Genomic DNA, 15,960 nt, shown 5'->3' on the forward strand with positions numbered 1-15,960 from the left:
AACACGCGCTACACTACAAGCTAACAAGAAGGGTGGAAGGGAGGACATGCTTAGCGGCTCCTTAGATCTGAGCCAGGATGGAATCACATGGCCGGGTCGGGATTCGGCACAGGAGGTATTTCATCATCTCCGCTAACAAGTGGAGTAACCAGGCAACCACCAATAGGTGTCAGTTCGGAAATCTGCTGTGCGATCTCTGGTTGGTGATGTAGCCAGACAGACAGGGGCCTGGTTGGATTGTTGAGGCGGGGTGGAGGGAGGGGTTATAGAGGTGGACAGAGGGGTAAGAACATTGGAGGGAGGGGTACGAGGGGTTAGAAGGATGGAGGAGGTGTTGAGAGTGAGAAGGATAGAGGGAGGGTGTAGAGGGGTGGGGGAGGGGTAAGAGGGTAGGAAGGAGAGGTTAGAGGGTGGAGGGCGGCGTTGGAGAGGGGGAAGGAGGGGCCGGAGGGGTTTCGAGGGATGGTTGGAGGGTTAGAGTGGTCGAGGGAGGGATAAGAGGGGTGGATGGAGGGGCTAGAGTGGTCGAGGGAGGGATAAGAGGGGTGGATGGAGGGGTAAGAGGGGTCGAGGGAGGCGTTGGAGAGGGGGAGGGAGGGTTTGGAGGGGTGGAGGGCGGGGTAAGAGGGGTCTAGGCGGGGTAAGAGGTGTGGAGGGCGGGGTTAAAGGGGTGGAGGGCGGGGTTAAAGGGTGGAGGGCGGGGTTAAAGGGTGGAGGGAGGGGTATATGGGTGAACAGATAAGACACTCACCTCTTTCTCGCCACAGATGTTGCTGATGATGGAGTTGGAGGCAGGACTAGCGGAGGGGCCGAGGACTGCCACCACCCCTTTAAACATGATCTGACACACTGGAGGGAAAGTAGGGTAAGGGTGGGGGAAGAGGTCAAACAAGAGACAAACAGGAAGAGAGAATTAATGTTAATGATAATGGCATAATAGGTTTCTTAATAAGTCCTTTGTGTTGACATCCATATTTGACTATATTCGTTTTTATATTATAACAGATGGCGGCCATAGCGAGCACTGATCTACTCCTGACAGCCTGTCTACATTAAACATAAGATGGTTCATGGATGTTTTGCCGCCATCGGCTTTTCGCTGTCATTTTATCTTGATGTCAGGCATTGTCATAAGCTCTCGGTTGAAAATGGCAATGTCACATTAGATATTTGAGTTTTAATCATTCAGCATACACTTTCACACTCTGCAACATATTGGTTAGGTAACTGACGTAAGGACAGGTGGGCATCAGCGATCTAACCCAGTTCCCTATGGCTGGTATCGTTGAAGCCACTTCTCTATTCTGTAGTTGCAACATACCACTTAACACAAAGCCATTTTCTATTAGTCGGCTGTTCTGCTTTCACAGTTAATACTCTGTGGACAAATAGCTTACATTGCAAATTAGCAGATTTATTTGATTCAACGATTTATGTCTACAACTGCCTCATTGATTTACTGTCTCCGTTACCCAGAAGACTTGATAATCAGGCTGGTAATGAGTGTGTGTGTCGCCTGGCGCTTCCCTTTGCCATAACTGTGACGTAGCAGAAATTAGGGATCACAGTTTCAACGGGATAGAAGACTACAACACTGTCTTATTCCACTGCTGATCATCACAGCGCGACTCATCGAGACGCATGATCTTTCATATGACTATGGATTTCATTTGAGTGACATACAGAGCGAGGGAAATAAAGACGGCGACAGAAGAGTCAGGTGAGAGGGAAAGAATTAGTGATCTCAAAAGCGGAGACGTCGTTCCTCAAGCTGCTGGTAGGAACATGAATCGCTTTCCGTTTTTATTAAACCAACAAATACAATCCCCCCCCCTCCCCTCCCCCCCGCTTTTATAGATGCAAAAATTGCCTTTGGGAATGAATTAATATTTCCTCATTCATGAATACGTGTGCCCCAGGCTCTTAGTTTGCAAACAGAAAATGGAACACAATTTGTTGTTTGTTAATCCCAGGCTTTAAATAAAACCGCTACGGTCAATGTTGGCAAAGTCAGTCACAACTCTGTCTGTGTGTGTGTGTGTGTGTGTGTGTCAGTGTGTGTGTGTGTGTGTGGGGGGTGTTTGAGTAAACCTGTGTATCTTTATGTGTGCAGGCAAATGACATGAGCGTCAAGGGACAATCTATCATGTATTTTTGCATGTGTGCACATTATGCTTGTGGGATATTGAAGCAGTTCAATGCATGAACTAGCTGGGATTCCAAGTTTTGGAAGTTAATCCCCAAGCAGTGAATCGAATGATTAATGTATAATCCCTATTGTCACCTATGGGGCCTGCATGGAATGAACACACACTGTGGCTCCCTGAGCCCTCTGGACTACACGCACACGCACACACACACACACACACACACACACCTACACACACACACACGCACACACACACACACACAAATATACAAAGTGGCTGCATGGGCAGACATAGGATGGATGGATTTTAATCCTGAAATGTGTTTGTGTGTATGTGAGAGCAGAAGGGCGAGTAGAGCAATTCCACAGCTTGTATTCGTTTACCTCTTGGCAGTCATTTGCAGTCTTTGACCCGTTGTTAACTTACATCGTCAAGAACTCTAATAATTTAATGAATCGTTGGAAAAGGATTGTGCGCTAGAAAAACAGGCCAGCAGGTCACATTGCCTAAAGTCCGTTAGCAGGACTCAGCATTGATCTGAGCCTGTCCACTGCTTTGATTGAACAGCAATTTGTTAGGTGTAGGTGTTTGAGTGTTAGTAATATTGCCCTGAGGTATAGTGAGAATAATATATAGGAAGAATTAAAAAAAAAAGACAAGGAAGCAGAAAGTAATAAAACAACAGAAATTGGCGAGGGTTGAAAGACAGATAAAAGAGGACTTCCAATTACATAATATCGTTTTTAAATCCCTCAGAGCAAGCTTCCCTCTCTTAATAAATTGTGGTGTGATGATATTTCATGGGGCAATTGGGTCCATGGGGACGTTTAAAAGGCCGGCAGCAGAGGACCAAAAGGCTCTTTTTGGGACTGTGGTATAACCAGATTTCTTAAATATAAAGAGGTGCTATTCAATTACGACCTTCAAGAGACAAGGACCTTACACCCATCTTGTTGCATCAAAGAAACCATGCAAATGAAATTGGCTTAATCTATGGAAAAACAATTTCAAACAATTGCTTGTATAACCTCCAAATCGAATAAATATGACTTTAAATATCTTTACAAATGATTTTCTGGCACATGTTTCAAGGCAACCTGTCCTCACTGGCAAGCTAACATTTCCTCCAATTAGATGATGAGATGACGGGTGGTTGTTCCCCCCCGTCACATGGATGAACACAAGGTGATGTGTTTTGCCACCCTTGTTCAATCCAAACCAAAATGAAAGATCAAATGTTCTAGAAATCATAATATGTCACAATGCAAAGGTTGAATAAGCTTGTAAAAACAATTGAACATCCTCTTTAAGAAAGTATGTGTGGCACTATGGCTTAGTGGGAGAATGTTTTCCTAGAGGGAGACTATTGGACAAATTCTCTCTCTCTCTCTCTCTCTCTCTCTCTCTCTCTCTCTCTCTCTCTCTCTCTCTCTCTCTCTCTCTCTCTCTCTCTCTCTCTCTCTCTCTCTCTCTCTCTCTCTCTCTCTCTCTCTCTCTCTCTCTCTCTCTCTCTCTCTCTCTCTCTCTCTCTCTCTCTCTCTTATAATCCATTACCACACATGTTCCTGTAAAATACATGTGTTGCACCAAATAATGAAAAAGCTACCAAATCTATTAAAGCTTGCAGAGGTCAGCCGGAGCCAAGACATAATACGACGCCGTCAACGTAGGACAGATTTTTTTTGTTGTCCTCACACTACAATGTGACATCTGTCAGCGAGGTTCAATAATTAATTTGACTTCGTTCACAGTAGTCGTAAAATTAACAACCGTATCTCTGCGTTCGAAATCAAAGTCAAAAACTTTTGGCCTCATTAAAATTTTAAAAAATATCCAATTAATTTGTTTTATTATTGAGCCATGATTCTTTTTGAGGCCTTTCTTCCCCTATTAGAAACCACTCACTGAATTCACAAAAATACACACAGAACTCATACTCCCCCTCCCCCACCCACACACACAACCCCCCCCAAGGAACACACGAGGACCCCCCCAAAACAAACATGTGCCACACAGACCCCCCCCACACACACAAACACCTAGACCCCCATACATTCACACACTACACACTTACTTGTCTCCCCCATCTCATATTCGCTGTCCCGGAGCAGTTCGAAGATATCCACCTCCAGCTTCCCGGTGGTGGAGCGGTTGCTGTTGCGGTTGATGCTGTCTTTGGCCAGCGTGATGGCCAGACGCTCACCTCTGCTGCACTCCATTGGGTCATCGAGGATGGCGGCTGTACGGCGAAACACAGAGGGATATTATTAAGTTTGTGTTTTTGTATGCATGTGTGTTACTTGGTAAAGTTGAACAAAAGAAGGTGCAACACATTCCATTGGACGGTGAACCTTTGCTTGTTATATTTTTACCAATTACACCAAATCAATAAAAGGCTATGTCATGAGCATGATATTGTTTTGGTATTGTTTTATCAGTAAATGTGGATATGTCTGTCTGTATTTTATGGTAAAGTTGTTGTTGTTTTTTTTTAAAGTTGAGCACATTCCATTGAACGGTGAACTTCTGCTTGTTAAAACAAAACCATGAAAAGAGAGTTTCATGAACATGATGGGATTTGAATATTTCTTTAAGTCAAGTCAACCCTGCTTACTGGAGCAGTCAGCTTGGGAGAGATTGTGGAGGATAGTCCCTTGTTTTACAAATCAAATCAAAGCAGCGCAGTGCAATGAGATAGTGATGAAAAAACTATGAATAATACATAATCTGCAATGGTTCAAACCCGTTGTGTTGACGTTAACATAATTATTGTGCGGAAACGCATGTATGCTAATTCATTATTTAAGAAAAATAATGAGGTGGAAGAGGCACTAGGTTTCTCAGTGAGTCCTCTGAAAAGTTGTTTCTTATCCAGATTTCTTAGTGAGCCATTGTCCCTGGAGTCAGGGAGCTGGTGGTATTAATGCCACTGTACCAGGAGGAACTATTGAGGTCTTGAGGGAACACTCATTCACACCAAAGAGAACGTCCTTAGATGGTGTGAACTCTTATGATAGGAACCTTTTGCAACACGGTTGGGTGAAAATAGGCACCGCAGGTAAAAAAACAACTGATCCAGTTTAGGATAAAATTCATATAAAAATGTTATAATCATATAAGAAAATAAATGAAAACAACAAACCCAATGAAGAACCGTTAGATAAAGGTTCCTTGACAAGAATGGGGTCTTCAATAAACAAAGTGTTATAATGCATTAAATGTATAAGTCGAACAGCGGGTGTTCGACTTATTGGCTTAGACTATTAACAAACTCATGGGTCAACCTTTATGACGAGAAGCACAATCCTAGGGATTTAAGGAGCGTAATTGGCGAGTAATCATGTTCAAACTAAATGGTCTGTTCACAATAAAATGTTGGGAATAAAAAAGATAACTAGCACCTTCTAAGCTGGATGAAGCTAATGATCCTCTGTCTGCTGCCTTCGCTGTTAAGTTTGCAGTAATTATATGTAATGATGAGGAGCCAAAAGCAAACACAGAAAGGTCATGTGAGGTTTTAACAATGGTTTAACTGGGACTGTAGAGTTGAATGCCCTTTAATGGAGTTTAATGAAATGTACAGCTAAAATAAATTCACTTCATTATATTTTTTAGATTAAATGAAGACGAATAGAGCAAAGAAAGAATATTTCCCACCCACCTGCCTCATGGTTTGAAGATTTCTGAAGATGTGCCATCCTTCCTCACTTCCAAACATGGGCATAAACCTCACACATTTATCGGCTATCGAGAAATGCATTTTCAATTCTAGTCTCCGTTTTCAATCAAGAATCACACACAGAGCCACAATCACACATCCTGTTTCGCCCTCGTGGCCACGTTCAATACTGGCACTCAGGGAGTAAATAAACAAACACAAATAAATAACAACACGCTTCCCAGAAAACGATGCTTTGATCCCTGTGGTTTAGGCACACCGCACACGTCTCTGGCGAGTGTATAATCCCAGGCGAACCCTGGTTCCCCCAGACTTTGACATTTGAGGGTGGTCAATACGTGACAGGAGCCAAACAAGCAAGGTTTAGCAGGGTCAGCGCGCCATGTTCACACTGAGAACATGGCGCGCCCCATGACCCCTGGTAAACCAATCAATGAGCGGCCTTGAGTGGTTCTGTGGCAGGGCCGGGGGGGGGGGGGGGGGGGGGTGTCTCGGGTAAGCAGGCGTGGGAGAAAGAGTGCACGACATCATCGGATTGCTTTCAGCAGAGGAAATGCATATATACATCGCCGCCAGGAATGAAGTGTCGAAGGGCTCGCCATGCCGACGTGTTTGACTCTACTGTAAATAAAATCAAAATACCCTCGATCAAAGGGTTGCCACGCCGACTGGTTTGATTCTATCGTGAATAAAGCCGAGGTCCCCTCGATCAAAGGGCCCCCAGCGCCCATGTTTTGGCATCACAGGGGCTGAAATGTCTTCTCACGTGTTATCCGCGATTGGCTGTGAAGATGTACTTGAGGCACGCAAATCCCGTTTCTCAGATGTGATAACCTTGTCACTCAAAGTGACAGCCGTCAATAGCTTTCATAATCCTATGATGCAATGCAATGCCCCTCAGCAGAATTCTCTCTCTCGATCACTCGATGCTAGCTGTGTCACATTGGTCCTTTATCCGAGTGAGCGTATCATTTACACTAGAGTTAGAGCATCAAAGTTTACAGCTCAATTTCACTTTCATTATCCAAGAAAGGAGGCGTGCATGCGTGTGTGGGCGTGTGAGCGTGCTTGCGTGGGTGTAGGAGTGCAGTTGTGCGTGTAACAGATGGATGCGTGTATTAATCTAAACCTAGCAGGAAAACCCTGAGAAAATGGAGCTATGTGTAAAACATGAGGGTAAAGCGGGCCGAGCATGGCAGGACGACATAGGCTATGATCATTTAGCCTTGACCAAGGTCCCTTTCAATGCAATACGTAGATACTGGGCCTCTTGCGGTGAGAGAATCAACTGGCTTTGTCTATTCCTTTAATGAGGCCTTCCTTTTCTTCAGCACGGGTATAAACCAGCAGGGTAATGAACTGGCCCCTCACCTTTTGTCGGAGGTCATTAACACCAACAGTTTAGTGCTGTCCTGGGAGGCGAGGGTAACGAGAGGGGCAGAAGTTCATGCGATACTCTCATTAAGGACGGACACAAAAATATATTTCCTTTTTAAACCAGCTGCCCAGAGTTTCCAGGGATACAATGTGGTACATGGGTTATAGATGCATGCCGGGCGAGATTTGTTTGTTTAAAGTCCAGGTGGATAGTTATACCCCATATGCTTGCACCACTTATGAAAAGCTCCAGTAAGAAACAGATGGATCATTGAGTGGGCTTTAAACACGTGGAGATCAGCATATCAGGTGTGATAGCAGTACTTTGCACAGCACCGTCCACGTGAAATAATCAGCATCACACAAACAACGTTGTTTTTCTAACTTTCTGACTCATTGGCAGACCCTGGCATGTTCTCAGGAGGGATTACATACACTTGTTGTTTGAGGCTGACTGAAAAAATAGCAGTGCAGAGGACACGAGTGTGTGCTTCTGTTGAAAACAAGATTGCAAGATTAAACAAAAGGTTTCTGCTTTGTTGTCAAGCATCTCCGGAAAGTTACCGAAATAATAACTGTTCTTTAATTCTCATACCTTTGACCGACTTGGTGGTAAATGGATGAGGTAGTTTGTGGCTCTATCAAAGAAAGAAGGTTTGCTGGCTTCTATTTATTTGTATCTTCTTTTTAAAAGTTTCTCAATCAAATTGTCTGCTGTTATATTGCTGTATAACACATACAAACACACACGCACACACACACACACACACACACACACACACACACACACACACACACAAACAATAAAAAAGGTCTTTCACTCAAACACAAAGGGGCCTTCAGAAAATTGTTTGATCATTTTAATTTCCATGTTAACTGACGGAACATAATAGTTTGAAAGTTGAATTGCTCTGCAATTTTTCCAAGACACTAGAGCTCCTCTTCTGAATGCTATAATGACATTAATTAACTGAGACACTCAATGTCTTTCACAGCACTGCATCAGTAATTTCACTGATGTTTTATTGTGTATGTGTGTGTGTATGTGTGTGTACGCGTGTGTGTGTGTGTGTGTGTGTCTGTTTGCATGCACATGTTTGTGTCAGCCAAACTCTCCCGTGCATTTGTTTGTCAGAAAAACAACATGCTTATCATCCCCAACAGGTCTGATAGCCGTTTCATTTATTAACTTCTCAGAACTCTGCCGCCATGAGCTAATCAGAGGGCCTGTCTGACTGCACCGGCGATGGTATTTCCAGCTCCCCACCTTAATCCATCTTCAACACAGGCCTTATGGTGTGTGCTGTCGAGGAAGGCAGAGGTGCTATCTTACATAATTAGAAAACCCCCCGCTGGCGGAAGCCCTGGTGACATGAAGCTGATTTCCTGCCATCAAATAATATAATTATAGCCCTCTTGCTCAAACAGACACACAGAAACTTCACACACACACACACACACACACACACACACACACACACACACACACACACACACACACACACACACACACACACACACACACACACACACACACACACACACACACACACGCTCACATCATATTGTGTGGATTGTGGAGACACCGATGTGCTAAGTCTCATTGAAGTGTGACTAAATGCTGAGGCACATGAGAGTTGGCCAGCGAGTGTTCACTTGATCAGCCGTCAGTTGATACTCAACCCACAAGCACAGTTATTTATTTATTTGACGTTAAGACAATAGGTCGTTCATTTCAACACCCCATTAATCTTCATCTCAGTGATTAAAAAGAGGGCCTTAATGGGTGCTCTGTGTGTGTTTGTATGTTATTGTGTGTGTGTGGTGTGTAGTGTTTGTATGTGCGAGTGTTTATGTGTGTAGTACACTACACACATAATGGGTGTCTGCTTGTGTGTGTGTGTGTGTGTGTGTGTGTGTGTGTGTGTGTGTGTGTGTGTGTGTGTGTGTGTGTGTGTGTGTGTGTGTGTGTGTGTGATCTATCGGGGAGGTGAGGAGACCAGAATGGCTCCGTGTTCCTCAGCCAACTGACGGCTGAAGACGAGTGAAGATGAGGGTCACTGGGATGAAATAACGACAATAGAAACCATTATGTTTCTTCAGAACACGCATGGGTGAGCGGGCTGCCAGAAGGAACCATATATACGTGACCAAGATGAAAAGGAAATAATAACAGATAGGAGAACACAAATACTGGTAAATAATATATTCAGATTCAACAAGCAGGAATGGAGAAGACCCCCCACACATATGACATGTTGAAGGAGTGTGGGCAAGATAAGAAAAGGTTATAATAACATGAGCTACGGTGCAACGTTATTGATTTGTTAAGGGAGGCACGGATGGGGGACGGGCGTCCTTGAGTCGGTCATTGCCATTTGTCTGTACATCTGTCTGTTTAGGACAGACGGCTGCTGGGTGACAGGCAGAGACGCGGGGTGTCACTGAGCAAGGAGACGAATGAATCAAATAAACACCAATACACAATGTGGTGGGCTCCTGATGAAAGGAAACGCAATGCTCCCAGAAACAATACGGCGAGACAGGAAACGTGATGTGTTTACGCATTTCGTTTTACTGAAGCCCCCCCCCCCCCCACACACACCCCCCACCTCAGGGCATTGGATATAAAAAAAAAAACTGAAATATGACTCGGTAAATCGTTCAAACCAGATGCACTTAAAAAGGAAATGAATACAAATGTGATTCACGTTGCCTCTGGGGGGGGCCTGCGTACATGTTCCTGTACGTTACATGACTTTATGTCGGTGGCACTAAAAAACTAAAAGAGAGAAAGAGAGCGAGAGAGCAACGGAGCGGGTGAGAGAGAGAGAGAGAGAGAGAGAGAGAGAGAGAGAGAGAGAGAGAGAGAGAGAGAGAGAGAGAGAGACAGACAGACAGAGATATTGATCCAGTAAAGACATAGAAAGAGAAAAAAAGAGAGCAAGAGACAGACAGACTGTCAGACATAGAGAGAGAGCAAGAGAGAGAGAGAGGGAGGGAGGAAAAATATGCAACAGCAATCCTGTTTAATCAAGAGAGAAATAGGCCATGTATCTATGTTTACAATCCAAGCAACAACCCCAGGCTCGGAATCTAATAAGTAAGATGTTATTGTAGAGGATACCTTCATTTAAACAGGCAGGTCCCTTAGGATGATCTATAAGTGTTTTTGTAAATGTTTGTTTTTCATGGATGGTTTACAGTTCCTGTTTTGCAGGATCATCACTTTATCTAAAACCCCAGTCACCTGAAAACAGAAAACCCTCTGCTTGTGAGAAAAAAACACTGTAGCCACTTTAATGTCCCCCTTTGGTAAGTAAAAACCATAAAAAAGAACCATAGCCATGAGTGTACCACTGTTATCAAGCCTCCTACATTTTCCTCAAAAGTCTCTGTCAAGCAGCGGGCAGAGGAAGGAGACGATCCCTCACTTAGGAGTTTAGCGCTTCAAATCATCCAAGGAGTTACCCAACAAAGGTTTTCTAGGAGGTAGGGGAGAGCTGCCAGGAAAATGTGCAGGGAGCAAAAGTTGTGTTTCCAGCGCATAAGTAGGCGAAGGCTCTGTGACATGTCTCGACGTGTTTTTGGACAACTATGTCAATTTAAACACAGCACCGAAGGTAAGTGTTTACCTGCCGTTTGCTGGACACAAAGATAAAACTTGTGAGCGGAAGGAAAATAAACAAAACATTGAGTTTGACTGTTTCTTTGGGAGTACTTTTCTTTAAGGCCCCGACACAAAGGTTGATCCGGGATTGGCGCCTGAGGCTATCCAAAGCTGGCGCCTGAAGCTATCCGAGAGCTGTGTTGTGTTGATTATAATCGATATCAACGAACTCGTATTGGGTGCAGCCAAAGGTTTGTCCAAGTTGAGCCACAAGTCAGGAGCCCTGCATGAATATCGGGAGCAGTGCCGCACGCTCCATCGCTCCCTGTCCACTATGGACTGCGGCGGTGTCTGACCCATCATGCAAAGTGACTCCTCCACTATAGTCGGGTTTTCCACTACAAACGCCATTTTCTTTTTTAATTTCCGATTTGCCACCATGGCATCCATTCAAAGATTGCAACTTAAATGCAAATAAGATTTTGTAATACACACACAAACACAAAACATTCTGAGATGTGTGTTGCGCTTCAAGTCAATAAAAGCAAACACACAGACACACACGATCGATGAGGGTCATGGTTGTTAGGGAAAGATAGTGGGGGGGGGGGGGGGGGGAGACAGAGAGTGTGAGACACAGTTTACTGGCCATGCCCTTGTTTAGACAGCCTATTCCTGCTGGGTAGCACTTCCTCACAGCCAGGGTCAAGGTTCACAACCCTGACATGACCTTGAATTGCAGGCACAGCTTGTTTGCCTTTATAGCAGTATCGCATCGCATATGTGCATGCTGGCAGGCAGACCGGGCAAGAGAGGGGAACATATATCTGTCAGGACTTAACTGCAAGATATCTTTGACTCAGGTAACTCAGGTTGACTCATTTCTCTGAGAGGTAGCCGCGTTCACCATCGGGTTCGAGATACGCATAAATCATAAACTGAGTGCTTTGGTTCTCCAATGCCATCTTCCACTGGTCTAAAACCTAACTTACATTCACTGATTTTGTCCAAAGTAACTGCGAAAAAGACACTACCGAACGGAAAGTGCTACACTGCGATGAATTCAACCAGCTACAAGGGCAGGATAGCTGTAGGCCAAGCAGTCTTATCTGTTTGGCTCTGCAAGATGCTTAAGATTCGATTATATTCATACATGACTGTTCCTGGTGCCTCTTGGCCATTACAGCCACACAAGCATCCATGCCCGGTTGTGATTTAGTGTTCCACATGAAATACTTGCCATACTACCTGGCATATGATACATTAAACTTTATTATTCCTTCCTAAACGCCATCATACAAACATATGACAGAGAGCAAGCAGGAGATTATTGGAAGACCTATACACAGCCTTATGAAGACGACTGTGATGCACCCCTGTAAGGACCTCACCAATCGGATAATATTGATAGTGATCACATGTTTTCCCCACTCCCCCGAACCTCAAATCAATGGCACTAAGCTTGATTACGATTCAAATGGTTTGCCATCTCCCATATGGGGCCACTTTTATGTTGTTGTTGTTTTCTGCAGCAACACGGGCCTTGTAGCCCATTGGGTCTGCCATCTGGTATTTAACAGGATAGACTGGCCTTATGGGTCAAAGACAGTAGCAGTAGTGAAACACAACAGTCAGAACAGCTGCTACGGTGAGCGCTGGCAGTTGTAAGCATAATATCTCTTGTGTTTTGTAAGTCAAACCTTGGCTCTTTTATTGTCTACATTTTTTTTATCCTTCTTGGTGTAGGTGCTACTTGGGGCTGGGTAGGTAGAGCAGTCTTAGACTCAATAAAGAAGGAAGGATTGAAGGAAAGGAGGAAGGAAGGAAAGTTGATGGAAAGCTGGGCTGAATGATGAAGAGTGAGGGAGAGCGATTGTGATCTTTGATTGAGTAAGATTGAGCTCTCAAGTTGGAGAAACACTGGTCAGGGGAGAGGGAGTGAAAGATTTATAGGTAAGGAGACAGTCAAAGAGACAGACAGAGAGAGAGAGAGAGAGAGAGAGAGAGAGAGAGAGAGAGAGAGAGAGAGAGAGAGAGAGAGAGAGAGAGAGAGAGAGAGAGAGAGTTGGACAGAAAGAGTTAGAGAGCTATAGAGAGAGTTGGAGAGGTCTAGAAATATAGAGTGAGAGATCCAATGGCCTCTGAAGACCGGATCACAGAAGGAGATAATGAGATAAGACAACCACAAATAGTCATTAGCACAACTGATAGATAGAAGACAGGAAGGCTGGTGTTGATGATGATGTTGAATGCAGCCTCTTGCTGTGTGCGATGTTACCGCGGCAACAGACCCCGGCGATGTGAGACAGGCGCTGTGTGTGGGAGGTGAGCAGGCAGCGGGCCCTCTGGGACCTCTCAGCTCTCAGTGGGTGTCATTACCTGTCACTCAGCCATCTCCCCCCTCCACCGGCCTGGCCTGCAGTCAGAGCCACCTTATTGTAATTGTCCAGCGGACACACAAACATACACATACACACAAACATACCTACATATATGTTTTAGTGTGTGTGTGTGTGTGTGTGTGTGTGTGTGTGTGTGTGTGTGTGTGTGTGTGTGTGTGTGTGTGTGTGTGTGTGTGTGCGTGAATATTTATGGGTTTGAATATTTATGTGTGAGTGTTTGTGTGTACATGTGTTTGTTGCTGTGTGAATGTGTGTGTCTTTTTGTGAATATTTATGTGTCCGTGCACGTGTGACTGTGTGTCCGTGTGTATGTGTTGTGTGTGTCATCAGGAGGAGGTTAGAAGGGTCAGCGGTTCGACAGCAGACTGCTGGTTAACACACACCAGCCGGATGAGGTGTGTAAACAGAGTGGGAAGGTAAACAGTCTATAGGACACCCTTTCTCTCCAGAGGTGCTCCGGTACACAGTGACAAAGCACCATGTACAAGCACAAAGCGGCAGGGATCCATTGACTTGAGTCAAGGCTAGTAACAACCATTGTAGTTCAACCTAGGGTACATTTAATTAATTTTATATACCATTGCACACACATGAATGGTATTCGTGTGTGATTATTACGGTTGGAAGTGGGAAACAATACTAAACTTGGTGTGGGTGGGATATTCCATGTATTTGTTGTACAGACATATGTTAACCCGTCTGCCATGTTTGATTACCTTGGTCCTGCTCCATCTCTCATTTCCGTCCATTATTTTTCCATCAAGAGACATCCCTGCACAGAACGCACTATTCCAATATTAATGAAATAGGCTATCTCATACAGTTTGCCCTGAAATTGCAGAGCAAAAACAGCTGGGACAATAACGGAATTGGCACGGAAGCGATCTGCTCTGCAAATAGGGTTTGGCTAAAAGTGGACATCTGCAAATGAACAGATTTGGTATCTGTTTACTGATGAGGGTGAACTGTTTTAGATTCCAGACCCTCGTCACACAAAGTTCTAAGTTCCCTTCCCTGAGGGTGAGCCACTCCTTGGCGCTGGCTCCCTCCATGCTACCCTCCACGCGAAGGTCAGAGGGAATTAAAGCAGTGCCGGAGATACCGGAGATACAGCCCCTAGCTCGAGGGCACTCCGGTAGTGTCGGAACGCAAAGCCGTCACACAACATGAATGGATGTAAGAAGGCCTCCCGGGTGGAGGTAGGGTTCACCCCGGGTGGGGGTAGGGTTCACCCCGGGTGGAGGTAGGGTTCACCCCGGGTGGGGGTAGGGTTCACCCCGGGTGGGGGTAGGGTTCACCCCGGGTGGGGGTAGGGTTCACCCCGGGTGGGGGTAGGGTTCACCCCGGGTGGGGGTAGGGTTCACCCCGGGTGGGGGTAGGGTTCACCCCGGGTGGGGGTAGGGTTCACCCCGGGTGGTCCGAACACTCTACTGCACTCTACATTCACTACATGAAGGTACTGAATGCAGTGAATCTATGTAATTTTTTTCATGACCTTTACTAAAGTACCTCCCCTGAAGGTTTTCGGCTGACCAGCCTCCCTGTGTTGGGGGAAACCTACTGGTCTTGTCTCTGAGCAAGGTTTCAGCCCCGGGCTGCTCCACACAAGGACATTAGTCCTCTGCCCCGCGTGTATTACAGACATACAAACCCACGGTAACAGGTGTGTTTATTCACACGCAAGCCTGTGCCTGCACACACACATAGCTAGAGATGACGCACACACATACACACTTACACACACACACACACACACACACACACACACACACACACACACACACACACACACACACACACACACACACACACAGATGAGGACACACAGACCCGGTCGCTGATACATGCATATACACAGTCTCAGGTGAGACATGCACACACATGCATAGCATATGTGTGTGTAGTCTCAACTAGGTAAGTATACACACACCCAAACACCATTACTCCCATGCATTAAAACACAAACACACAGACACACAGACACACACACACACACCGTTACCTCCACAGACACACAAGGACACACACAGACAAACACACACTTATTCAAAGATGGCAGGGTTTTTTCGGACTACCTTGGTGTTATCCGTGATTACCATATGGCCGTGTCTTGTATCGCTGACAGTCTTTGATGTAGGGGCTTGGGTAAATAGAGTGTCAGTCACCCAGGACCACGATCATCCACTCCAGTGCATCACGAACCCCAGGAGGACTGGGCCCATTGTGTCTCCTTTAGGCCCATGCCAGCCTAATGCCAGCCTCATCCACAGCCTGCAAAGTCCATTAGTCACCTTGTTGGCTCAATGACACACACACACACACACACACACACACACACACACACACACACACACACACACACACACACACACACACACACACACACACACACACACACACACACACACACACACACACACACAAATGAACTGAGAAACTGCCATTACTCATGCAATATTGACTCTGTATCTCCATTTCTACACGGCAGTCAGCAACAGATGCAGCTGGTGTCATGGCCTCGATATATCACCATAATAGACAACTGCAAGGTTACCAATGACTGTACTATGACTGTAGCTTAAGGTCATATCATTCCGACTTGCTGGGATTGCTCCTCTCTCTCTCTCTACCTCTTTCCAATCTCTGTCAGAAAATATGCCTAGCACACAGCAAAAACAGAAGACTCAATAAACACTATAAGCCACACAGCAAAAAATATCTGTCACAATATGACACTTCGAA

At 45.2% G+C, this 15,960-nt stretch overlaps 1 protein-coding gene across 1 annotated transcript in view; it reads right to left on the reverse strand.

Moving 5' to 3' along the window:
• Window positions 1-15,960, reverse strand: part of grik4 (glutamate receptor, ionotropic, kainate 4) — a 139,960-nt gene that overhangs the window by 108,400 nt on the left and 15,600 nt on the right. Inside the window, exons 2-3 of the mRNA XM_060074884.1 lie at window positions 4,225-4,389; window positions 752-849 (exon numbers count right to left, since the gene is read on the reverse strand). Coding sequence (XP_059930867.1) covers window positions 752-849; window positions 4,225-4,389 — 263 coding nt within the window. The remainder of the gene's footprint in view (window positions 1-751; window positions 850-4,224; window positions 4,390-15,960) is intronic.

This window comes from Gadus macrocephalus, chromosome 16, assembly GCF_031168955.1.
Source record: "Gadus macrocephalus chromosome 16, ASM3116895v1".
Classification (NCBI taxonomy): Eukaryota; Metazoa; Chordata; class Actinopteri; order Gadiformes; family Gadidae; genus Gadus; species Gadus macrocephalus.